General features: G+C 43.3%; 1 protein-coding gene across 1 annotated transcript in view; it reads left to right on the top strand.

Moving 5' to 3' along the window:
• Positions 1–25841, top strand: part of ZNF236 (zinc finger protein 236) — a 502799-nt gene that overhangs the window by 43913 nt on the left and 433045 nt on the right. Inside the window, exons 2-3 of the mRNA XM_030211824.1 lie at positions 7182–7324; positions 20287–20451. Of these exons, the coding sequence (XP_030067684.1) occupies positions 7182–7324; positions 20287–20451 (308 nt within the window). The remainder of the gene's footprint in view (positions 1–7181; positions 7325–20286; positions 20452–25841) is intronic.

The following is a 25841-nucleotide window of genomic DNA, read 5'->3' on the forward strand; positions in this document are numbered from 1 at the left end:
CATGGTATTCTGTAAGCCTTGCAATCTAGAATTCAATTTAGCTGATAAAGTTTAAAGACAGTTTAAGTTGTTACAGTAATCTAATTTGGAGGTAGCTAGTGCCTGAACTAGAAACATGAATCCCTTCTAAGACTATATAATTATAAAAGAAAAAAATGGCTGTAATAACTGCATCCATGTGAAACTTTAAGGATAATAAGGTCATATCCAGATAGACACCAAGTACTTGGAACCGCTGTCCATTTTTAGTGTAAATCCTTCTGGGAAAACCAGCTTTTTAGTTGTCATTAATAAGCACTAATCAGTGCTAATTTGTTATTGCGTGAGTAACAGACTTAAGCATGCTTTTTATAGAATAGGTGTGTAACTTCTCTTGCACACAAATGCAAAGGCAATATTAATGTTGGAGGGACATGGGCATGTCAGGGTCATTCTGACTATTCTTGCATACACTTTATAGAGTTGTTGCATTTACATGCCCAACTGGTGCATTTAGGTGCCACCATTTAAGTGGGCATGCCTAAAGTTTGATGTGTAACTGCGGACTTGTGTTCCGTATCTGTTATAGAATACTAGTGTAACTCTGCCATTATAGAATACTAGCTAAGCCAGCAGTTTTTTGGTGCCTAACTTCTAGAGACCTGTATAGAATTTATCCCCAAAGTTTCTTCCAGAGGTGGTGTCAGAATTAAATCTTAAAACATTATCCCTGCCTATATGTTTCTTTGTCTCATACTCTCAAAGATGAAAGCATCTTGTACATATTGAATTGCAAACAAGCCTTAGCCACCTAATCAGAGTGTGCCTGAAGCTCTAAGAAAGTCCATCCAGCTTTTTGTTCCTCTGACACCAGTAAAGTTGAAACTGCTATTAACTAATACACATTGGCCAGTGGATAGGAGATAATTTATTTTATGCACAGGCACACTTGCGTCTTGAGGATCATGCCAAAGCTTCCAATGTCAGAACTATAGCTGCATTGGTTGACCACTTAAGTCAGCCCCTGTGGAGGAATTTTGGAAAGCTGCGTTTGTTATGGAACTTTTTCCTCTTACCAAAGAAGCTCGCAGAACTCTGGGTTCAATTATATAAAGATCTTTATTTTGTAAATCAATCCTGTATACAGGGAGACTAAATGAACACGGAAAACTCAGTCCACAGTCTGGTCATAATGATTAAAATGAAACCTTAAATAGCCAAGAATACTGTTATCACACGATCACCAGGTGTAGCTCTGGTTAACAAGTAACAAGGAAAAAGAAAAACATAATGAGAAAAAGTATATAATGATTCCCTTTTTCCTGCCTTTTCATCTGCCTTTTGAGATAAGGCCCATACTGCTCAGTTAATTAAAACATTCCTAACTCCTGAGGTAATTCTGGCCTACTCTTTACTAACAAGCTTAGTTAATTAGAAGCATGACATATATATGACCTTCCTTCTGAGTGATTATTATTCTGCAGTAAGGTCTGACACAGTTCTATTTTTCTACAGCATGTAACTCTATAACAAACTAAAGAAAACCAATAAATATACATATAGAATGATCTTGATTTCCATTACAGCGTCATGGTTGCTTGTCCACACATTTGAATCTCACTACAGTCTAGAAAGACTCCTAACACAACAATAGGTTTGGCCAGTCCATGCCAGTCTGTCCTCCAAGATCTCTTTGAGGATTAGAATCCAACTCCATTCCTGGGCCCATTATCTTCATTTCCAAGCTGTCTTCCATAAATAAATAAATACACACAGGCTTGTTGCTGCCAAACAGTGTTGGTATGTGGCAGATGCAGTATCTTTCATGATGGTTATTTTTTTTTTCTTTTTCGGTTGAAGCCAGCCTATAGCTAGGAAGTCCTATTTGAGGATTTGCTATCTTGTCTCAAAGAAAGTCAAGTCACCTGTAGTAAGCGTTCTCCATAGACAGCAGGATTGAAGTTCTTGTATACCCATCCTGTTTCCCAGGGAGTTGTATTCTAAGCTTAACTGATGACTGAAGTCCCGGTGTGATTGTGGCAGGTGAGAAGTGATGCATGTGCAACAAGGCTCATCAAAAGGTAGAACTTGTAAGCTGGAGAAGCTTTTTTCCCATGATAGGTGCTGTCAGTGTTATCACCTAGCCATTAGAACTTGTATCCTGCTGTTCATAGAGAATACCTGCTGCAAGCAGAAACATGAGTGTTAAGCTCTCAACCTAGTCACATTACTTCAATAAACAAAAAGTATCAGCTATAGCTTGTTTTGTTTTTTATGTTTGTGCTCATGATGGTATAGTGTGCTTTTACCGTTAGTGTGTGTTTTACAAAAGCAGTATAGTAAATCTTTAACAAACAATAAAAATCCTTTTTTTTTTGTTTTATTTGAGAGAACTTATAACTGAAATATTATAAAATTAGCAATGACGCATTCAAAATTCATGGGATGATATGTGAATATTTATACCTTTCTACTTCTGCAGCAGTATACTCTTCCCACTGTCTTGTCCATCTTCATACCTCCCTATGGCTGCATGCCACATTGGGCTTCCCGTGGGGCTTGGCTCAGGTTTTCTGTCACATACATGCACAGATTAGATTGTATATGTGCTGGTATGACACATGCGTGTACTGCATTGCCAGTATTCCCCCCACCTCTTTCCCATCCTATATTTTGGGGCCAGAGGTGAACAGCCACTATCATTTTGTAGCCCAGACTACTATAGTATGGGGCTCATTTTCAAAAGCGAAAAATGTCTAGAAAGTGGCATAAAGTGGCATTTGGATGTTTTTCTCTCCAAAATGTCAAATTTGGTATTTTGAAACCCATTTTCCAATGTTTTTCTATGCTGTTCATCTGCAGTGGATCCAAATCCCAAGGGGGCATTTTGGGGGCATGTTAAGGGGGGGGGGGGGGTTTGGGTGTTCTAAGACCTGGACATTTTTTTCAACCATAATGGAACAAAACGAAAATATCCAAGACTAAAACTAAGATGTTTTCAGCTAGACCTGTTTTAATAACAATCTTAAGCCACAAAAAAGTGCCCTAAATGACCAGATGACCACTGGAGGAATAAAGGAATGACCTCCTCTTACTCCCCCAGTGGTCACTGACCCCCTCCTATCCCCCAAAGATGTAAAAGAAACAGTACATACCAGCCTCTTTGATAAACTCAGATGTTATAGCCAGTCCTATTAGATCAGCAAACACGTCCCTGGAGTAGCCTAGTGGTTGGTGCAGTGCACTGTGGAGAAGGGGGCCCAGGTTCATATCCCACTGTAACTGTTACACTTGTGAAATGTCAGCCCTCCAAAACTCACCAAAAACTTACTGTACCTACATATAGGTGACCCCTTCATCCACAAGGTCTGTTGTAGTGATGTACAGTTGGGGGCGGTGGGTTTTGGAGGGCTCAGCAGACAAGATAAGGGGGCAACAGTGAGATGTGTACCTGGGAGCTTGTATATGAAGTCCACTACAGTGCCTCCTAGGGTGCCCCATTGCTCTCCTGGGATGTCTCTGTGACCAGTCTACTAAGAATACTGGCTACTCCTATATCCCAATGACTTGATTTTATGTGTTTTGCACTTGGACTTTTTTTTTTCGAAAATGGATCAAAAAGATAAACGCATAGCACAAAACATTTAGTGTGTGTCCATTAAAAAAAAAAAAGAAGGTGTTTGCTATTTCGAAAATTGCTATATTTACTATTCGGATTCTTGATGCTCTGTGCAAAATGTCCAAATTCGGACTTGGACGTCATATCGCAAATGCCCTTCCTTGTATATAGAAGGGTTGCAATAGTAGATCTACCCGAGTCATTGTTTCCCAAGAAAGAAAGGGTATAATTTAAGTTTTGGAAATACTGATTTTTTTTTTCTGACAATTTTCTGTTACCTTGTAGATTATTTTAAGCGTGAATTGCAGCTAAAAAGAAAAAGATTGAACCTAATTTTGTATCTGTTCTCTATTTGAAACGAATAAATTTATAATATAATATTTCTCTAGTCTTATACATACTTATTCTATTCCAATTAAAGGTAAATTGTTAAGAATAATAATCGTGTAAGAATAGAGGAGAATTTTATATACTAAATTCGAATTAATTACATTAACCTGCCCTGTACGTTTTGGAACATGTGCTCAAAGCATGGCACTAAGTTTACAAAGCGAACATGTGCTATCAGTGTAACTTTAAAAGGTAACATGTGCTCAGAGCATTTGGAGCTTGCACATGTGAGAACATGTGCTTTTCCCAATATAAAGGCCAGATATTTATTTCTAGTACAGGCAAGGTAATAAGTTTACAATAGAGAGGTAGTTTTAGAAAGGATCTTTTACCAATGGAAGTATGCTACAAAATAACAGGTTTGATTGTAAATTAAGCTGGATAATTCACATTGATGGAGGCTGCTATGGAGAGTCATGCATGAGAATCTTGCTGGAACAAAAGGTTTCTTTGTAGATTTGCTGTCTGATGGAGCTTGAAGCAGATTCTTTTAAGGTGGATGTGATGTCCAGCTTGAGAAGTCAGGATTCTAGCTTGCTTTTAGATTTAATCAATTCAGGACAGCGGCGACTAGGACAGGAGCATCAGGAACTCAGGAACAGCCAGGAAGAACTCTCTTTCTAAAGAAAGAGCCCCTGCTTTTTAAAGTGTCTGAACTGGGCATTAGACTCATGTCAGGTGGTTGCCCTTGGTCCAATTGGAAAGCTCCTGGATAGCTGAATCCTGGGCATCTGGCTTTGAGATGGAGCATGGCAACAGGTCACATGCTCAATGACATCACAAGACTTCCTGCCTGGACATCTGCTAGTCCATTGTCTGAGAGTGATTGAGTTTAGATGGGCTTAGTCTTTGTCTGAAAATAGGTGGAGATGTAGTCTTTTGTTACTGCAGTCTCTGAGATAGCTGTCTTTGAAAGGAACATCTGCTGGTCCATTGTCTTTTGTCTGATGGGCTTTTCTGAGTCTGAGTAATAGGTGGAGTTTCACTGTCTTTTGTTCTGTGATTGATTCTTTGGATAGGTGTTGATGGTCTTAGGTAACCACCCAGCTAGTAGTTTTCCAGAGGAAAGGTGGGGGGGTAGTGTCTTTGAAGCTGTATATTTTATATGATTTAGATCTGATGCAGCAAAATTAATAACTCTCACAATTAAACTTATATCATGCTACATATTTATAGAACTCTGTAGAACTAAGGCCTAAGTAGTCTACTGTTTAGTCTTTGAAATGTAAAATATTTCTTTTTTTCTGTTACAGCTATGTATTCATTCATGCTTTTTAAAATCCAGTGTGTATTTTATGGGGTTTATTTTAGCACCACATTTTGTTCTAAGTGCCAAGATAACAACCAGGCTGCTCTACAACTTCCCACAAGGATATACTTAGCTTATGGATTAAAAGTCATTTTTCTTTTTTTTTTTTTCACCTAAACAGTAGAAATAACTTTGGAACTGTAAGAATCTGGATGTCCAGTCTTCTAAAATTTGATGTTGGTGGCAGATCTAGAAGATATATGGCTGCTACTAGTGCCAACTTGATGCATGGAGAAATGTACTTGCATGCAGAGGAAAAACATGGTAGCTACTTGTGGGGTCTGGGTCTGCCCAACTACTGCTAGACTGAGCAGAAAGAGTGACTAAAGGGAAGAAATTGGAAGGAGGGTTGAGCAAGCAGGGGAAGAAGCTGAAAGTGGAGTGGTGGGAAGAGTACCCGGAGAGAAGCAGAAACAACTAGAAGGAAGATAGGATGGGGTAAAATGCATGGAGTGGTACAAGAGGAGGAAGTACTTGGATGCAATATAATACATTGGGAGGGAGGATGGGGGTGTGTGTGTGCCTGGAAGGATGCAGGGAGGTGGGCAGGAAGGGTGAAAATCTTGAACAGATTGTAAGCTCTTTGAGCAGGGACTGTCTTTCTTCTATGTTTGTGCAGCGCTGCGTACACTTTGTATCGCTATATAAATGCTAAATAGTAGTGGTAGTAGAAATAGTGTGGAAGGGAAGGTGAAGAATAGAGAAAAATGGAAAAGAAGCAACCCACTCCCCCCCCCCACCCAAAAAATATGCAAAATAAATTTGAGCAGAAAACACAACAAACAAGTAGAAAAACAAAACAAAAAATTTTGTTGTCCCCTACTAATTTTTACTGTCACTTTTAAAATATATATATTTTTAATCTCCGAACAGTGTGGTGTGTGTGTTCTTTTTGTGTTCTGTTAGTATTCTATTTTTTTTATAATATCCAATGATGCTATTAGGCAGTGGTTTGACATCGGCTACAAAAAAAGAACAGTCCTAAACTTCTATTGTTTATTTTATGTATGAACTGAGTATACATTTTTTGTTCAGACTTTTTCTATTTCAGACAGTGATCTTAATCCCATTCAGTCTTGCTATTAATGATGAACACCGCTTTAATCAAATCTCCTCTCCTCTATTGAGCCATTGGTTTGTTGTAAAGAGTCAGCCAGGACCATCTGCTGGACAGTAGTGTTTGCACCTGTTGCCCCCTCACTGGGCTCTGTGAGCTCTGCCTCCATGCCATTAACCTTGGACCTTAATACCAGGTCTCTACTTAGCAGCAGTACATAAGTATTGCCATACTGGGAAAGACCAAAGGTCCATCAAGCCCAGCATCCCCAAAAAAGTACAAAACATTTTATACTGCTTATCCCAGAAATAGTGGATTTTCCCCAAGTCCATTTAATAATGGTCTATGGACTTTTCCTTTAGGAAGCCGTCCAAACCTTTTTACAACTCTGCTAAGCTAACCACCTTTACCACATTCTCTGGCAACGAATTCCAGAGTTTAATTACATGTTGAGTGAAGAAAACGTTTCTCTGATTTGTTTTAAATTTACTACATCGTAGCTTCATCGCATGCCCCCTAGTCCTTATATTTTTGGAAAGCATAAACAGACGCTTCACATCTACCCGTTCAGCTCCACTCATTATTTTATAGACCTCTATCATATCTCCCCTCAGCTGCCTTTTCTCCAAGCTGAAGAGCCCTAGCCGCTTTAGCCTTTCCTCATAGGGAAGTCGTCCCATCCCCTTTATCATTTTTGTTGCCCTTCTCTGCTTATGACTTATAAAGAATATTAAAATTTAAAGGCAAGAGGTAGTTTTCAGTTTTACTTGAGCTGAAATAATTCTTCCTTAACAAACTTTTCTGTGTTTATTTCTATAATTTTATAGACGGAGTTTTAACGCTGAATGCAGAGAATACAAATTATGTCTATTCAGGGCAAACCCTCTGCAAGTGCAACATCTGCATGCTGTCCTTTCCTAAAGCGACACAGTTTCAACGGCACATGCGAAATCATGAGAAGAATGACAAGGTACGTATGGTAGACTAGAAAGAAGGGATTTACTGACTGTTTCAACATGTGTTTATGGCTATAAATATCTTCAGGACCCACTAACAAAAGATTTATCAAAAGTGGATATATCTCTGTTGTATGCACTGCTGCAGTAGCCTCCATAGGCTGTAAAGGGACATAGCCAAGTCAGTCTTCAAATACTGTAGTTAGTGTTTTTTTATAAATGGTTAATCTGTTCCATATATTTAATTCTTCTCTCTGGATAGTGAAAGATGCCGAATATATATGGACAGTGGAGACTGCATCTGGCTTTGTAGCCACATAATTACATAATTAAATAAAGACAGCCTTTTTGGTGGCTTAAATTAATTTCTTAGCTATGTGTATAGCAGCTGAATAGCTGAATACCACTGACTATCTGCAGATTGGGCAGAATGCCATTTTTCCACTCTCGCTGTCCGAACAGTGCCAGAGCAATATATAAGAATTTTCAATGGCATCATCCGGATAGTACCTTAAAAATATTTTGAGTACTTTGTACAATATTCCTAGCGCCTGTCTGTGCAGCTAAATTTAGTTGCAGACAGTTATGCCAAGTAAAACTTGGTGTAAATGCTGATGCCTAAATTAGGCACAGACCAGGTATATTCTACAATAACGCACATAGATTTAAGAAAAACCCACAACCCACCCATTCCATGCTCCGGCCACACCCCCTTTCAGCTATGTGCCTTAGAATTTATGCACATCATGCTACTGAATACACATAGTTGAGCGCGTAAATTTTAACTAATGCTAATGTTAACTGTTAATTGGCAATTATCAGTGCTGATTGGCTTGCTAACTAAATTGCATGTGCAGTGTTCTTATGTAATTGTAAATTGGCAGTTATCAGTGCTGATTGGCTTGTTAACTAATAAAATTGCATGCGCAAATCCAGAATATGACCGGATTTGCATGTACAATTTAAGTCACAGTATATAGAATCTGGGGGATAGTGGCTGCCACTGTAGAGATAAGTGATTTTGAATATTGATCTAAACTCCCAGTGAGATTACTGTGAGGATGAATGATGGAGCCATGCAGAGCAAGTCTGTTACAATGCAGCAAACTCCTCATGCTCCTGGAGCCTTGACACAGTGTTTAAACATCGAAAGCATCCTATCGTTTAATTGCTGGCTAGAGCTGAATTGCTTGCTTTTCTTTGGCAGGTTGCATTGAGCTAAATCAGTTGGTAATAGTTAATAATAGTAATGGGTAAATTGGCCATTCTTTGACTAGGGATGTTCTTCATTTAAAACAAGATAGATAATGGTCTTAACATTTTGTATTTTGTTTCATGAAGCCCCCCCAAGGAAAAGGTGAGGATAAGAGAAAAACATAATCACCTTTAGAGGGATCCTGGGAATGGAATCCTAAGGTGTGGTAGGACCAGGACTCCATCTTGGACCACAGATGAGTGGCATAACAAGGAAGAGAAAAAAAAAAAGTTGCTGGAAAATGGAGTACAGGATTTCTAGTAGCAATTTCCTAGCCAGAAGCAGGTCACAAAAGAAGGATAGAAGTAAAACCGGTTTGGGAAAGAAGAAAAGAATTCTTAAAAGTGAACTGTTGTGAGGAGAAAGCTGGGACCAAACAACAGCTGCTGACAACTATTATTGAGGAAACTTCTGGGGATGTGTAGATAGCAGGGCCGGCCCAACCCGGTAAGCGGGGTAAGCACTGCAGGAGGGCGCCTGCCTTCAAGGGCGCCACATGTGCTGCTGTCCACCCAGAGCGGAGTCGTCCCCTTGGGCACGTGGCGTCGCACAGTCTGTGACAGTCGGTGCAGTGTGAGGGCTCTGCTTCACTTCGGCACCGGCGCGGCCCGCATGTGCAGACTGCAGAGTGAGAGTCAGTGCGCCTCCGTTGTGTCGCCCAGCTGTTCGGCGCTCGGACTCGGAAGAGCCTCGGACACCACATCACGTTGCAGAGCGCCTCGGCCTAGCTGCCTTCGCTCAGTTCGCTGAGCTCTTGACTGACTGACGACGATGACGGCTGTGTGGGGTAAGGGAGGACCGCGGTGCTTTTGTGTGTGGGCTCAGGCTAGCGATGGAAATTGGGAGGGTTCCTCCTCCGCGGAACTAGCTGTTTTGTGTACTTTTCAGCTAAAATTATCTTCAGGCCAGGAGGAGAGGAGGGGGGGTTATAGAAGGCAATCGACGATGGACAGGAGGAGGTGGAGGGGTTACAGAAGGCAATCGATGGACAGGAGGAGGTGGGGGGGGGGGGTTACAGAAGACAATCGATGGACAGGAGGAGGTGGGGGGGAGGTTACAGAAGGCAATCGATGAAGGTTACAGAAGGCAATCGGTGGACAGGAGGAGGTGGGGGGGGGGGGGTTACAGAAGGCAATGGACACAGGAGGGGGGAGGTAGACACAATGTTTTTTTGTTGTTGTTGTTTTTTAGTTAGAATAAAAGTCATCAGCTTTTCTCTGAGTGTTCACATTTCATACAAACTGGTGGTTGTGATGGCAACTAAAAAGAAATTGTCAGGTTGGCAAAACAGAAAAAGAAAAGCAGCAAAAGAAGAAGCCATCCAGAGGCAAGGAGGAGCACTATATAGTTTTATCAAACGATTAAAAGTGTCTGGTGAGCACTCTCAGGAGGAGAAGGAGGAAGACCCCCAACCAGGCGCAAGTACCTCTGGAGCAAGCCCATCGAAGAAAGTCATTGCCAACCAACAGTCAGAAGTTTCCAGTTCATTTACTCTCACTGATGATGATAATTGTTTGAAAGGAGCAGCAATGAACATGGAAAAGCACAGTGGGCTGCCATGCACTTTAGATACCTTTTGAGGAAGAGCAGCTTAGGTCAGAGTCATCATTAGCTTCAGATTCATTGGCACTTGAGCTATCTGATCCAGCAAAATGGCCAAAACTCACTGACAAAATAATAATTATTCTCATAGAATCAGGACCTATTCGCCAACAGATCCAAGTGAATCATCCAGTAGTTTTATATCGACTGGCTACAACAACTGGAGGAGTGTATCCAAAGCACTGCATACACATGAAACAAGTCTAGCTCATATGAAACATTCAAAAATGTGGATTGACTTCAGAAAGTATCTCAAAAACAAAACTACACTTGATTCATAGCATCGAAAGCTGTATGAGCTACAAAAAAAAACATTGGTCAGATGTAATTGCAAGGCTCATCGAAAAAATCAAATTTCTTGGTTCTCAATGTCTGGCTCTTCGAGGCTCATCTGATAAGCTTTTTGAAAGAAATAACGGCAACTTTCTTAAACTGGTTGAACTGTTTGGAAAGTTTGATTCTGTCATGGCAGCACATATAAGGAGGGCTATAAAACAGGAATCCAAAATCCATTATTTGAGCAAGGGCATACAAAATGAAATTATTATACTTTTGGGCAAGGCCATCACTGAGAAGATCTTATCTGAAATCAAGACAGCAAAGTACTATTCTATAATATTGGACTGTACACCAGATGTCAGTCACACTGAGCAGATGACTGTTATTGTTCGCTTTGTTAACTGCAAAGAAGGAAATCTAGACATTGAAGAACATTTCCTAGGCTTCCTAGAAGTTCATGACTCATCTGGAGAGAGTTTGTGACACTGTTATCAATCAACTGCGCACCTGGAATCTTAATATTGGTGATATAAGGGGTCAAGGCTACGACAACGGAGCCAATATGAGAGGGAAAAGAATTGGGCTGCAGAGCTGATTTTAAACATGAACCCTCGTGCTTTTTACATTCAGTGTGGAGCTCACAGCCTGAACTTAGTTGTAAATGATGCTGCTAAAGCGAATCATGAGACCATTGGCTTCTTTGGAATAGTTCAAGAGTAATATAAGTTTTTCTCATCATCAACGAAGCACTGGGCAGTTCTCATGAAGCACATTCCCTCTCTTACATTGAAACCCCTTTCAGAAACTCGTTGGGAAAGTCGCATTGATGCTCTGCAGCCACTCAGGCACCAAATTGGACAAATCTATGATGCTCTGTATGAGATTCTTAGTGATGAGAAATATGACAACGAATCAAAATATGAAGCGCATATTTTGAGCACCAAGTTGAAGGATTTCCAGTTCTTGTGTTCCCTCATCCTGTGGCATGACCTGTTGAATCATATTAATCCAGTCAGTAAGACAGTACAAGTGAAAACGTTGCAACTTCTTTAACAGCCATTGACAACTTAAAAACCTTTATTTCTAACTACTGAACTGATTTCAAATATGAGTCATTGCTTCAAACTGCTCGGCAAATTTGTCATGAAGTTGAGGGGGAACCAGAGTTCAAAGCCATTGCTCAAATCCGTCGGAGGAAAACGACTACACAGTTCCAGTATGAACAAGAAGATGAATCGCCTCAATCACCTGAGAATAAATTTCGTGTAAATTTTTTCTTTACAATTTTGGATGTTGCAATGACTTCCCTCAATGAAAGATTTGATCAGTTACAACAACACTACAATCAATTCAAATTGCTGTACAACATAAATAAACTTGCCGAAACTGATCATGAACAGCTCCAACAGTATTGCAATAATTTGCAACTTCATTTATCAGATGGTGGTAATAAGGACATCAACGGAACTGAACTGTATGATGAACTATGTACCTTTAAAGATCTGTTTAAGACCGAATTGTACCAATTTCATAATCCTTTGGAAACTCTAAAATTTGTTCTTTCCTTGTTATCATCAGCAGATGAATCCATTACGAATGGGTTGTGTCCACCTACCAGCAGGGGGAGATAGAAAACACTGAAAACCATAGTGCCTCCTGGACGGCTAGCTCCATCTGCCTCTCGGTATTCTCTATCTCCCAGCAGGGTTGGATGCAGCTTATTCAGCTCCTTCAAGAATCTGCCTGGGGTGGCTCCTGTGCTTTTGCCAGTTGTAGCAGGGGTGTTGTGGCTATTGCAGCTCCACTTTAAAGGCACATAGGTTAGCCCTTTCCCTGCCTTACCCTTCCCCCTATGTGGATGCAGGCATATAGGTTTGCCCTATCTCTGCCTTTCCCACTCTCTTCTATGTGGATGCAGGCACATTGGTTTGTCCTTTCCCTGCCTTTCCCACTCTCCTGGACCTCCGGAGTGCCTCTGTAGCTGTTGCCTCTAACTTTCCTCACAGTGTTTAAAAAACAAAAGAAACCGCGATGCGCTTAAGTACATAAGTACATATAAGTACCTAAGTACATAAGTAATGCCACACTGGGAAAAGACCAAGGGTCCATCGAGCCCAGCATCTTGTCCACGACAGCGGCCAATCCAGGCCAAGGGCACCTGGCAAGCTTCCCAAACGTACAAACATTCTATACATGTTATTCCTGGAATTGTGGATTTTTCTCAAGTCCATTTAGTAGTGGTTTATGGACTTGTCCTTGAGGAAACAGTCTAACCCCTTTTTAAACTCTGCCAAGCCAACCGCCTTCACCACGTTCTCCGGCAACGAATTCCAGAGTTTAATTATGTGTTGGGTGAAGAAAAATTTTCTCCGATTTGTTTTAAATTTACTACACTGTAGTTTCATTGCATGCCCCCTAATCCTAGTATTTTTGGAAAGCGTGAACAGACGCTTCACATCCACCTGTTCCACTCCACTCATTATTTTATATACCTCTATCATGTCTCCCCTCAGCCGTCTCTTCTCCAAGCTGAATAGCCCTAGCCTCCTTAGTCTTTCTTCATAGGGAAGTCGTCCCATCCCCGCTATCATTTTAGTCTCCCTTCGCTGCACCTTTTCCAATTCTACTATATCTTTCTTGAGATGCGGCGACCAGAATTGAACACAATACTCAAGGTGCGGTCGCACCATGGAGCGAAACAAAGGCATTATAACATCCTCACACCTGTTTTCCATACCTTTCCTAATAATACCCAACATTCTATTTGCTTTCCTAGCCGCAGCAGCACACTGAGCAGAAGGTTTCAGTGTATTATCGACGATGACACCCAGATCCCTTTCTTGGTCCGTAACTCCTAACGTGGAACCTTGCATGACGTAGCTATAATTCGGGTTCTTTTTTCCCACATGCATCACCTTGCATTTGCTCACATTAAACGTCATCTGCCATTTAGCCGCCCAGTCTCCCAGTCTCGTAAGGTCCTCTTGTAATTTTTCACAATCCTGTCGCGATTTAACAACTTTGAATAACTTTGTGTCATCAGCAAATTTAATTACCTCACTAGTTACTCCCATCTCTAAATCATTTATAAAAATATTAAAAAGCAGCGGTCCTAGCACAGACCCCTGAGGAACCCCACTAACTACCCTTCTCCATTGTGAATTCTGCCCATTTAACCCCACTCTCTGTTTCCTATCCTTCAACCAGTTTTTAATCCACAATAGGACATCTCCTCCTATCCCATGACCCTCCAATTTCCTCTGTAGCCTTTCATGAGGCCACTCCTCCACTCCTCTGAATTAGTGAAATGCCTCTGTTTCCCAGCAGTATAATTTTTAAAATCTATTTATAGTGTATTGCTGGACTTGCCCTAATCTATTATGCTGGTAGGAGTTCCCTAAAGTGCCCTAAATGACAGAATAATCCTCCTTTTACCACGATTTGCACTTTTGTCATCATGAGAGCTGCAGCTAGGAATTCTTCAGCTTATGTTGCTGTTTAGTATTACTGGCTGACCTGACATTTTATTTTTGTGATAGGCTATTTTTATCAAGGGTTGTTTTTTAAGAGGGGCCATTTTATATAGGGCTATTTTGTTACAAGACTGTTTTGTCGGGGTACCCCTCAAAGGCTATGGAAAAATACCAAACAGAGCAAGAAAGATACCAAGCAAATCTAATTGGGTTGTGGCAGAATGTGGAGAGCGACCTGTTCAGCATTTCAAGGGCAGAGCCAGTAAGTGAAGCCCAGAAATCATAACTGCAGGCCAGTCACAAGCATTACCAGCAGAGTGCAGAAGAGTATTTGCAGTTCTTGAGAAAAAACAATACGGAGCAGAGCCTTTCGGAAAGGGAATTCCAAGAAGTCATAAACCTGAAGCATAGAGCTGAAGTAACAAAGGCCATAAAGAAAAGCAGAGAATAAAACTGTGAATCCACAAGTCAGTGCCTCTCAGTGCTCTCACACCTCAAAAGATATCACTAGAAGTTTTAGGAGGACAAGCCATTCCAGGAGGTCTGCTATGGACTCTATTGCTCTTAAATCACAAATGGATGCGATGGCTGTCAAATCAAAAGCTCTTTATAGTAAACAAGAAGCGGCCATAGAACTTGAAAATCTTAAAGAATAGAAAGCAGCAGCTGCGACTGCCCACAGGAAATCAGAATTAGAGGAAGAAAAATAGAAAGCAGCAGCTGTCACTGCCCACAGGAAAGCAGAATTAGAAGAAGAAAAATAGCAGTGGCTGCAACTGCACGCAGGAAAGTGGCATTAGAAGAAGACGAGTCGAAAGCTGCTGTACAATGCAAGAAGGCAGAGTTAGACATTGCTTTGAAGATGATCCAGCAACAGAAAGAAGTGGCTGCCATTGAGGCCCAGTGAAGGTACTTCAAGAAGCCACAGAACAGGATGGCAAGGAGAGCTACCTCAGACACATTGTCGCTGAATATATGGAAAGGTGAACTGCGGCCTATGTGCTGGCTCAGGCCTCAGCCCCAAAAGCAATCTCATCCAGAGGAATCTTCAGCTGCCAAAGAAGTACGCCCCTCTTCACCAGTGGCTTTTTAACCTATAAGAAGCAGGGCTAAGGTGCAACAGACTGATCTTACTCGTTCTATGATCAATTCTGCTACTTCAACTGCCAAAACTGCTCCACACAGTTCTAGGCATGGAATAGTATGATTGGGCTGTGGAGCTAGCTTGGCCTTGCTGACGATGAATCCCATGTAGGTATTGCCGTGGGCATCTGTGGCCTTCTCGGAGGCGTCAGAGAAGACACAAATTTCTTTGTGGCAAATGTTTGTGAGAGACATGGAGGCATATGTGCATGGGACATGAAATTGAGTGCCTTTAAGGAGTTTCTCCATGTTTCCTATTCTTGCCTCTTTTGTTTCAATGGGGCATCCCATTCATTTGAGCTTGAGAATTCCCATAGTAAGGATCTTCCTTGAATGGTGACTGGTGCTACATATCTTAATGAGTCATACAGGCTGTTCACTGTAGACAAGATGCCTTGTCAGATGTATGGTTTCTCCTGGGTAGAGACCCAGAAGGTGAAGGTGTCCATCCTCACAGCCTAATTTAGGCCAAGGCTGCAATGTAGTGGAGATGTGTCCACTCTCAAGTCTAGGTCCTTCGAGTCTTTAGGGTTGTCTACTGAGGGGGAGTTCTTTTATCACATTGGCACTGTTGGATGTGATTTTTGTGGAGCCTCAAGTTGGCTTCTGCTATCATCATCTGTGTTCTTTTCAGCAGGTCAATGGCTTCGGCAGGCAGGGACTTCAGCCCATCATCCACATAGAAGTCTCTACAGATTGCCTGGCATTGGTACCATGCTCCTCCTCCTCTTCCTTCTGCAGTTTGTCGGAGTTTGTAGGTGGCCACTGCTGGTGATGGGCTGTTTCCAGAGACATGGGCTTGCATCATTGCGGAACCACAGGAACCTTAGGTAATTCCTGTAGCCTTCATGGACAACAGAGCAATAGAACATGTGCTGAATGTCAGCTGTTATGGCAACAGGCTCTTTTCTGAAGCAGATTAAGAAGGTTCTTCTCAATTCTTGTTCCAGCCTAGCAGATATGCTCTGATTGTGGATTCAACTTTGTGAGTGCCTGCATGGTGCTGAAAATGACCTCGGAGAAGTACCTGAGTGACCAAAACTGCATGTGTGTATTGATCCCCCCCCATGCTTCACATAGAGGAGGAGTTTGGGAGTACATGATTGGGATCGCTTGCCACATCCTAAGCTCTATGCGTTCAGAAACCAGGACTACCTGTCTCACCCACAATGTCCTGACTACACTCCTGGCAGAAGTGTCTGCCATCATCATTGCCAGACCTCTGGTCCCAGTATCCTCTGGCCCAGAGTCACCTTTGATCTTGACTCCAGCCACACTCATACAAAAGACAGGCATGGCCCCAAAGACAGCGGAGACAACTCCAAAGCCTTACCAATACCTTCTGGAGCCACTAGAAGTGAGAGTACCTCCTGACCCTACAGACCTGCACCAAGTAGCAGACCAGTATAGCTAACATCCATGAAGGTGTCCTTGTCTTACTCAAGTATAACCAGGCCCAATGCAATGATTGGATCCTGGCATTGGTCACCAAAATCATCCACAGGGAAGGTGGGAATGTCAGGAAGGTTGAAGTCAGAACTGTGAAATAAGGAACAGCAAAGAACAGAGATTGTGCTCCTCGTACTGCATGAAGAAGCATGAGCACTCTGAACTGCCATCCTCCCTTGAAGAACAGAGGGACTCTCTCTCTCTCTTTATGTTGTCTAGTGGTGGTGGTGGTGTTTGTGACTCCACAGATGATGAAAAACCTGAATGCACATAATTGGCTTTCCATGCTATTAATGTGCTAAATTGCAATAGTAGTAATAGTGGTATCTATCAATACCAGATGGGGAGTGTAGAAAATGATTTTAATGCCTTTAGTGTTGTTCTCACTTCTAAGGATTTTTACTGCAATATGAGCAATGCATTGTGTATAATGTAGTCTCACGTGTACTGCAGCCACCCCTGCATGTTTGTATAAAGTTTACTAGTGATCTGTTCTCCAGCAAAGGCCTCCTCCTCATTCTCAGCCAAGCTTAATTCCTTTGTTAACCTGCTGTCATTTCCTGATTATTTCTACTATCTTTGTCCTGATAGGTCAGCAAAGGTATGACCTGTCTCTCCAATTGAGGACTGTCCTTTATGACCACCTCTGTTACCTGGTCTCAAGTTCTGTCCCTATTGGTTGTTCTATCTGCCCCCCCCCCCCCCCCCCGGGGCTTGTGGGTGTTCCTCATGACCTCTGTGTTCTCACGCGCTCAGACATTCTCCATCTTGTCTCGGATGCACATGTTCCCGTGCAGTGAACTTATCTTTATACCTCTTCCTGTCTCTCACAGTATTGCACAACCCAGCACCCCATCTCTGAACTGCTTTCATCTGCCTGACAACTCGCCCACCTCTGCCATAAAACTTCCTTGTTTTCAAGTTTCCATCGCCACCCACCGATACAGCTTTCAGAAATACAAAGTCCTTTGCCTTGGGACAGTAACTCCTGAGAATCTATTGACTGTGAGTAAATTAGCCACATTTATTCTATCAAGTAAACTTCAGTAAAAGAGACTTCTGGTGTATGCTGGTATGCAGTTATACTTCTTGGATATTAAAACTTTAAGGATATTTCGCTTTGAGGCCTATCTCTGCCCGCATTAAGTTTAAAATACTGCTATTAGTTTGCAAATTTAGATCTCCCTCTGCCCCTCTCTATCTCAACAGATTACTCATTCCCTACTTTCCCCTCTGCTGCCTCAAATCTGCTGACAATCTTCTCACAGTACGTTTTCTTATTTGTCTTAGCAGCACCTGCGATTCTGCCTTTAGCTATCTCGGCCCCTGGCTCTGGAATGATCTCCTATGCTACATCCGGGACCAACTGACCATTTCTACCTTCAAGCAAACACTGAAAACACACTGTTTCACTACTTTATATTCCCCTGTACCGTAAACTCACTGTACACACCAACTCTGTCTAGTCTTATCTCTTTCATTCCCGTCCATCCCCTGCTTACATCAGTTTTGTCTGTTTTTCTTTTTTCTATTTTTTAAAAATCATTTGTAAACCACTTTGAAACCTGTGTCAGGCCCTCTTTGGTATATCAAGCCTATGGAATAAAAAAAAAAAGAGGCCAGTGGTTCTCAAGATATCCACAGTGAATATGGATGGGACAGATTGCATAGAGTGGAGGTAGTGCATTCAAATTTATCTTGTATATATTCATTCTGATTATCCTGAAAACCTCTCTGGCTTTGTGTGCCTGAGGATTTGGTTGAGAAACCCCCTGTTTTAGAGTCAGAGTGGCTTCTTAGATGGGGAGGGGAGGCATGGGACTTGCAGCAGGTTGACTTTCTGGCTTTGATATTTTTCTTTTTTTTAAATACTTTTTTTTTTATTGAAAGTTTTTTTTAACTGTATCAACAAGCAAAGAAAGCTAGAAATCATATTGATAACAATTACAGTGATATCAGTTACAGTATAATAAATCATCTCCCTCCACCCCCTTCCCTCAATCCCAAAACATTACTCCACTGGATGGCCAGTCTTCTATAGATAGAAAATCGTTCAGTGTCTTGAAACTATCAACTAGGTGGTACAATCAATCTTGGAGCATCAAGGTCTATCCCAGAGCGGGATCTCCATGTAACATATTTATCCCATTGTTTATAGAATTGTATGATTTGTCCCATTCGGAGCGCTGTCAGTTTAGACATCTGATATAGGTAGTTCATTTTTTTAGTTACTTTCAACACGGGGGGTGGCAGTGGGTTCTTCCAAGCCGCTGCCAATACAATTTTCCCCGCTACCAACAGGACCGATTCCAGACGATTCATCGCTGGCTGAATCCCCGGCGGGCGAAAATGTAGGAGACATGATTCCACTGTCAATGGATATTGCAATCCTGTAATTTGAGTTAGCAAGTGGAGCACCTCAGACCAATAAGGCTTTATCTTTGGGTAAGACCATAAAGTATAAAGTTTCCTTGTCATCAAGCAGATGAATCCATTACGAGTGGGTTGTGTCCATAAACCAGCAGGGGGAGAGAGAGAGCACTGAAAAACCATAGTGCCTCATGGCCAGCTAGCTCCATCTGCCTCTTCAGTATTCTCCTGGATTCATCTGCTGCAAGAGACAAGGAAGGTAAAATTATGTCTTACCTGATAATTTTCTTTCCTTTAATGCAGCAGATGAATCCAGGATCCCTCCCTAGGTCAGCCGACGGATTTTTCATTTTCCGTGCAGTGTGGCTATTTTTTCCTTCCGGGTTCTCTTTTGCAGAGTTCAGACAGATATGGGAACACGGAAAGGATTCCGATTTCTGGATAAAGTTGCAGTTATTTCGAAGTTCTTATTTGGTTCTCTGTTTTTCATAGTGAGGATGGTTTCTGTTTGTTATTGGTTTCATATTTTTGGCCTTGGCAAATACTTACGAATGACATACTAACTGAGGAAGAAGCTGGCCGTCTGACATCACTGCCTTTAGTTTGTTTATCTCTATCTCCACCTGCTGGTAGGCGGACTTAACCCACTAGTTCCTGGATTCATCTGCTGTGTTAAAGAAAAGAAAATTATCAGGTAAGACATAATTTTACCATGATTTTTTTCTCTAATCTTCTATTTTTATATCTTCTCCCTGTTTTAAATAATATTGGATGATTGTAAACCGCTTAGATGAGCAACTGAAACTTGAAACATAGTTCCTTGCTTCACACCTTCACGTAACTGTATGTACTAGTCAATGATCAATCTGTATTTTTGTCAAGTAGTACTGTGCAATTTGTCTTTTGTGAATTGTGTAACTCTCACTCCATCATCTGATTGTGCTGGTCCTCGCAATGGAAATAAACTATACAGTGGAGTGGCCCTGATCTTGGGAGTCTCCCACTTCTGTGCCTGTTTTAAATCCTGCATGTAAACAGAAAATGTTTGCCTGTTTCAGATGTTTTCCTTTTTAGGATCAGTCAGACAAACAATCTCTTCCAGCTCTTCAGAAGCTGTAGTCCTTGAGTTGTGGAACTAACTCGGGGAGTGAGGTGACTGTTGCATGCAAGATGGGTCACCCATATGCAGGACTTTATACTAGTACTGAGCTCTGATAGAGCTGTTCTATTCCAGTGCTTTGCCGTGAAATTATGCACTTGTGTGCCTGATTAATCCTTTTGTCATTGGAAATCACCTTTTAAAGGTAATCAATTTATGTTTACTTGTAGGTATTGGACATATTTTCTATAGAAAATGTATACATTTCATTTATATGGGTTTTTTTTTCTGCTTGTTCCCAAATAGCCTCACCGGTGTGACCAGTGTCCCATGTCATTCAACATTGATTTTAACTTGACACTTCACAAATGTACTCACAATGTGGAAGATCCCACGTGTCCTGTGTGCAATAAGAAATTCTCCCGTGTGGCCAGTCTCAAAGCCCATATAATGCTTCATGAGAAGGAGGAGGTAATCATTTCATATAATACTTCTGATTTCAGATTTCCCCTAAGGAGTATTTTCTTTGTAATGTCAAATATGAGATGAACCTTTGAAGGTCTAAGCTGTGCTCATTTGTGAAAAAAAAAAAAGGGTGGAGGACAGTTTTCAAAAGTCATTTCTGTTCATAAGAAGGGGTTTATATGCAGAAGTTGAGCTTTTGAAAATTACCCCGCACACATGCATGTTGCTGAGGACAGAGAGAGTACACTTAAAAGTATGCACCTAAGTTTTCTTGAGTTACACCTGAGTCTGTTTTCAAAGGCAAAGATATTTTCCTTTTAAATACTGATTTAAAGTCTGTGGGTAAAGTATTCAGGGACATACGTATTTTATTTAAAGTTGCACTGCAAATTTAGAAATTCTGTCTTATAAATTAAATACTGATGTATTTTCATGTCTACAAATTGTATTGGTTAAGGAATGTTATCTACACGTGACTATGAATTGACTGCCTTTTTAGAGATCAGTGTTGATGTGACAATTATGTTTTATATTTTTCCTAAAATGACAGGGATTTAGCAAATGTAAAACACAATAAAGTACATTAAAGAGGAAACGGTGAAATTGTATGGAAAAACACACAAAATAACAAGAAAAACAAACAAGAAATCTGAAAAGAGATGTAATATGATACCAAATGGCAAACTAATGATTTGAGCAATAGGATAAGGATATAGGGTGATAGGAATGTACTACCGTCCGCCAGGCCAGGATGAACAGGTGGATATAGAAATGTTACTGGGAATTAGGGAGGCTAACAAACTGGGCAACACAATATTAATGGGTGATTACAATTACCCCAATATGACTGGGTAGATGTAACATCTGGGCATGCTAGGGAAGTAAAATTCCTTGACAAGATCAAGGACTGCTTTATGGAGTAGCTGGTACAGGAGCTGACAAGAGAAGGAAAAATTCTAGACCTAGTCCATAGTGGAGCGCATGATCTGGTGCAGGAGGTAATGGTGATGGGGCTACTTGAAAACAGTGATCATAATATGATCAGATTTGATATTAGCTTTGGAGTAAGTATACACAGGAAATCCAATATGTTAGCGTTTAACTTTCAAAAAGGAGACTATGATAAAATGAGAACAAGGCTGCGAGGGTCAAAAATTTACATCAGGTGTGGATGCTGTTCAAAAGTACCATCCTGGAAGCCCAGGCCAAATATATTCCGTGTATTAAAAAAGGAGGGAGGAAGACCAAACGACAGCTGGCATGGTTAAAAAGTGAGGTGAAGGAAGCTATTAGAGCTAAAAGAAAATCCTTCAGAAAATGGAACGGACTGAAAATAATAAGAAACAGCATAAGGAATGTCATGTCAAATGCAAAGTGCTGATAAGGAAGGCAAAGAGGGACTTTGAAAAAAAGATTGCGTTGGAGACAAAAACACACAGTAAAAAAATGTTTTTAGGTATATTAAAAGCAAGAAGCTAGCAAAAGAATTGGTTGAACCGCTAGATGACTGAAGGATAAAAGAGGTGATCAGGGAAGACAAAGCCATAGCGGAGAGATTAAATTAATTCTTTGCTTCGGTCTTCACCGAGTAAGATTTGGGAGAGATACCGGTGCCAGAAATGGTATTCAAAGCTGACGAGTCAGAGAAACTGAAATCTTTATAAAACTAGAGGATATAATGGGGCAATTTGACAAATTGAAGAGTAGCAAATCTCCTGGACTGGATGGTATTCATCCCAGAGTACTGATAGAATTGAAAAATGAGCGGGCGGAACTATTGTTAGTAATATGTAATTTATCTGTAAAATCGAGAATGTTAGGTATTATTAGGAAAGTAATGGAAAACAAAAGTGAGGATGTTATAATGCCTTTGTATCGGTCCATGGTGTTACCGCACTTCGAAAATTATGTTCAAAAAACATATAGTGGAATTCTCTGAGGACAAGCAGGCTGCTTGTTCTCACTGATGGGTGACGTCCACGGCAGCCCCTCCAATCGGAACACTTTCTAGCAAAGTCCTTTGCTAGTCCTCGCGCGCCGATGCGCACCGCGCATGCGCGGCCGTCTTCCCGCCCGAACCGGCTCGTGCCAGCCAGTCTTCTTTTGTCCGCGCTCGGTACGGTCGTGTTTCGCCGTTCGCGCCCCAAAGTTGACCTTGCGCGTCGTTTATCGACTTCGTTCTTTAAAAAAAAAAAAAAAAGGTGTCGGAAGGAGACCTTTTGGTTTTCTCCCTTCCCGTACTTCTAGTTTTGCCCCGGTAAGTTTTCTTTCGTCGTCGGGGTAGGCCCTATTTAGGCCTCGGTCGAAGTTTTTCTTCCCCCTATTTTTGCGGTGCCATTTTCGCCATTTCGAGTTTTGATCTCGCCGGCGCGATTTTTCCGCCCATGACATCGAAGTCTTCCAGCGGCTTCAAGAAGTGCACCCAGTGCGCCCGGGTAATCTCGCTCACTGACAGGCACGCGTCGTGTCTTCAGTGTCTGGGGGCTGGGCACCGCCCTCGGGCCTGTAGTCTGTGTTCTCTCTTGCAAAAGCGGACTCAGGTAGCGAGGTTAGCCCAGTGGAACGTTTTGTTCTCGGGCTCTTCGTCGGCATCGGCACCGGGAGTATCGACTGCTTCGACGTCGTCGGCGCCCAGACCTTCATCCTCGCCCCCGATTGCATCGAGGCATTGGCCCTCTGCATCGGGGCGACATCGGAGGGCTGCGTCGGCGGTATCGAGACCTCCTCGTCTGCTGATGTCGTCGGACGGTGGTGCTTCGTCTGGAGTGCAGGTGAGGGCTGTCCATTCCCCTGCTGGTGGCGGTGAGCCTTCGGGTGGGTCTCCCCCTACCCTGAGGGCTCCTGCGGTACAGCCCCCCCCCCGAGACCGACCCTCTTCGGCCTCGGCCCCGAGGAAGAGACGGCTGGATTCTACGTCCTCCTCGTCGGTGCCGGGAAGCTCCGGTGACGTGCTTCGGTCCAAAAAATCGAAGAAGCATCGTCACCGGTCCCCTTCCCGTGTCGGCACCGAGAGCTCTGGGTCGCCGAGGGAGTCGGCACCCAGTAAGCATCGGCACCGAGAGGACCGCTCGCCCTCTGTTTAAGAGGTGTCGATGCTCTCCCCTTTGGACAGCCCGGAACAGCCTCCACGCCCGGAACAGGTTCTGACATCGACTCCTGCATCGGCTTCCATGTCTTTTTCTACAGCCGCTCTGCACGAGAGCCTCCGGGCCATTCTCCCAGAGATTCTGGGAGAGCTGTTGCGCCCTACCCCTCCGGTACCCGGGGTGCTTGCGCCACCGGTACCGTCGAGCGAGGCGCCGGCTGGCCCATTGTCCGGGGTGAGGTCTCCCACATCGGTACCGCTTGCGGTACCGAGTGCGGTAGCCTCCCAGGAAGGCTCCCCGACTACGTTGGTGGAGGGAGCTTCGCCGGTGCGGGCGAGGGAGTCTACCTCTCGACGCTCCCACCGTGGCCGTGGTTCCACGGAGTCGAGCCGGGCATGGTTGCAGACACAGGTCCGTGAACTTGTGTCTGACACCGATGGTGAGGCCTCGTGGGAAGAAGAAGAAGACATCAGATATTTCTCTGACGAGGAGTCTGAGGGTCTTCCTTCTGATCCCACTCCCTCTCCTGAAAGACAGCTTTCTCCTCCTGAGAGTCTGTCTTTCGCTTTCTTTGTCCGGGAGATGTCTACGGCCATCCCCTTCCCGGTGGTTGTGGAGGACGAGCCCAGGGCTGAAATGTTTGAGCTCCTGGACTATCCTTCTCCACCTAAGGAAGCGTCCACAGTACCCATGCATCATGTCCTAAAAAAGACATTGCTGGCGAACTGGACCAAGCCTCTAAGTAATCCCCACATTCCCAAGAAGATCGAGTCCCAGTACCGGATCCATGGGGACCCAGAGCTGATGCGCACTCAGTTGCCTCATGACTCTGGAGTTGTGGATTTGGCCCTAAAGAAGGCCAAGAGTTCTAGGGAGCATGCTTCGGCGCCCCCGGGCAAGGACTCTAGAACCTTGGACTCCTTTGGGAGGAAGGCCTACCATTCTTCTATGCTCGTGGCCAAGATTCAGTCCTACCAGCTCTACACGAGCATACACATGCGGAACAATGTGCGGCAGTTGGCGGGCTTGGTGGACAAGCTCCCCCCTGAGCAAGCCAAGCCATTTCAGGAGGTGGTCAGGCAGCTGAAGGCGTGCAGAAAATTCCTGGCCAGAGGGGTGTATGACACCTTTGATGTTGCGTCCAGGGCCGCTGCTCAAGGTGTGGTGATGCGCAGACTCTCATGGCTGCGTGCCTCCGACCTGGAGAATAGAATCCAGCAGCGGATTGCGGATTCGCCTTGCCATGCGGATAATATTTTTGGAGAAAAAGTCGAACAGGTGGTAGAGCAGCTCCACCAGCGGGACACCGCATTCGACAAGTTCTCCCGCCGGCAGCCTTCAGCCTCTACCTCTACAGGTAGAAGATTTTTTGGGGGAAGGAAGACTGTTCCCTACTCTTCTGGCAAGCGTAGGTACAATCCTCCTTCTCGACAGCCTACGGCCCAGGCTAAGCCCCAGTGCGCTCGCTCTCGTCAGCAGCGTGCGCCTCAGCAAGGCCCCTCGGCTCCCCAGCAAAAGCAAGGGACGAGCTTTTGACTGGCTCCAGCAGAGCATAGCCGACATACAAGTGTCAGTGCCGGGCGACCTGCCAGTCGGAGGGAGGTTGAAAGCTTTTCACCTAAGGTGGCCTCTCATAACCTCCGATCAGTGGGTTCTCCAAATAGTCCGGCAGGGATACACCCTCAATTTGACCTCAAAACCTCCAAATTGTCCACCGGGAGCTCAGTCTTACAGCTTCCAACACAAGCAGGTACTTGCAGAGGAACTCTCCGCCCTTCTCAGCGCCAATGCGGTCGAGCCCGTGCCATCCGGGCAAGAAGGGCTGGGATTCTATTCCAGGTACTTCCTTGTGGAAAAGAAAACAGGGGGGATGCGTCCCATCCTAGACCTAAGGGCCCTGAACAAATATCTGGTCAAAGAAAAGTTCAGGATGCTTTCCCTGGGCACCCTTCTTCCCATGATTCAGGAAAACGATTGGCTATGCTCTCTGGACTTGAAGGAGGCCTACACTCACATCCCGATACTGCCAGCTCACAGACAGTATCTGCGATTTCAGCTGGGCACACGTCACTTCCAGTACTGTGTGCTACCCTTTGGGCTCGCCTCTGCGCCCAGAGTGTTCACGAAGTGCTTGGCTGTAGTAGCAGCGGCACTTCGCAGACTGGGAGTACACGTGTTCCCATATCTCGACGATTGGCTGGTGAAGAACACATCCGAGGCGGGAGCCCTGCAGTCCATGCAGATGACTATTCGCCTCCTGGAGCTACTGGGGTTTGTGATAAATTATCCAAAGTCCCATCTTCTCCCAGT

This window comes from Microcaecilia unicolor, chromosome 1, assembly GCF_901765095.1.
Source record: "Microcaecilia unicolor chromosome 1, aMicUni1.1, whole genome shotgun sequence".
Classification (NCBI taxonomy): Eukaryota; Metazoa; Chordata; class Amphibia; order Gymnophiona; family Siphonopidae; genus Microcaecilia; species Microcaecilia unicolor.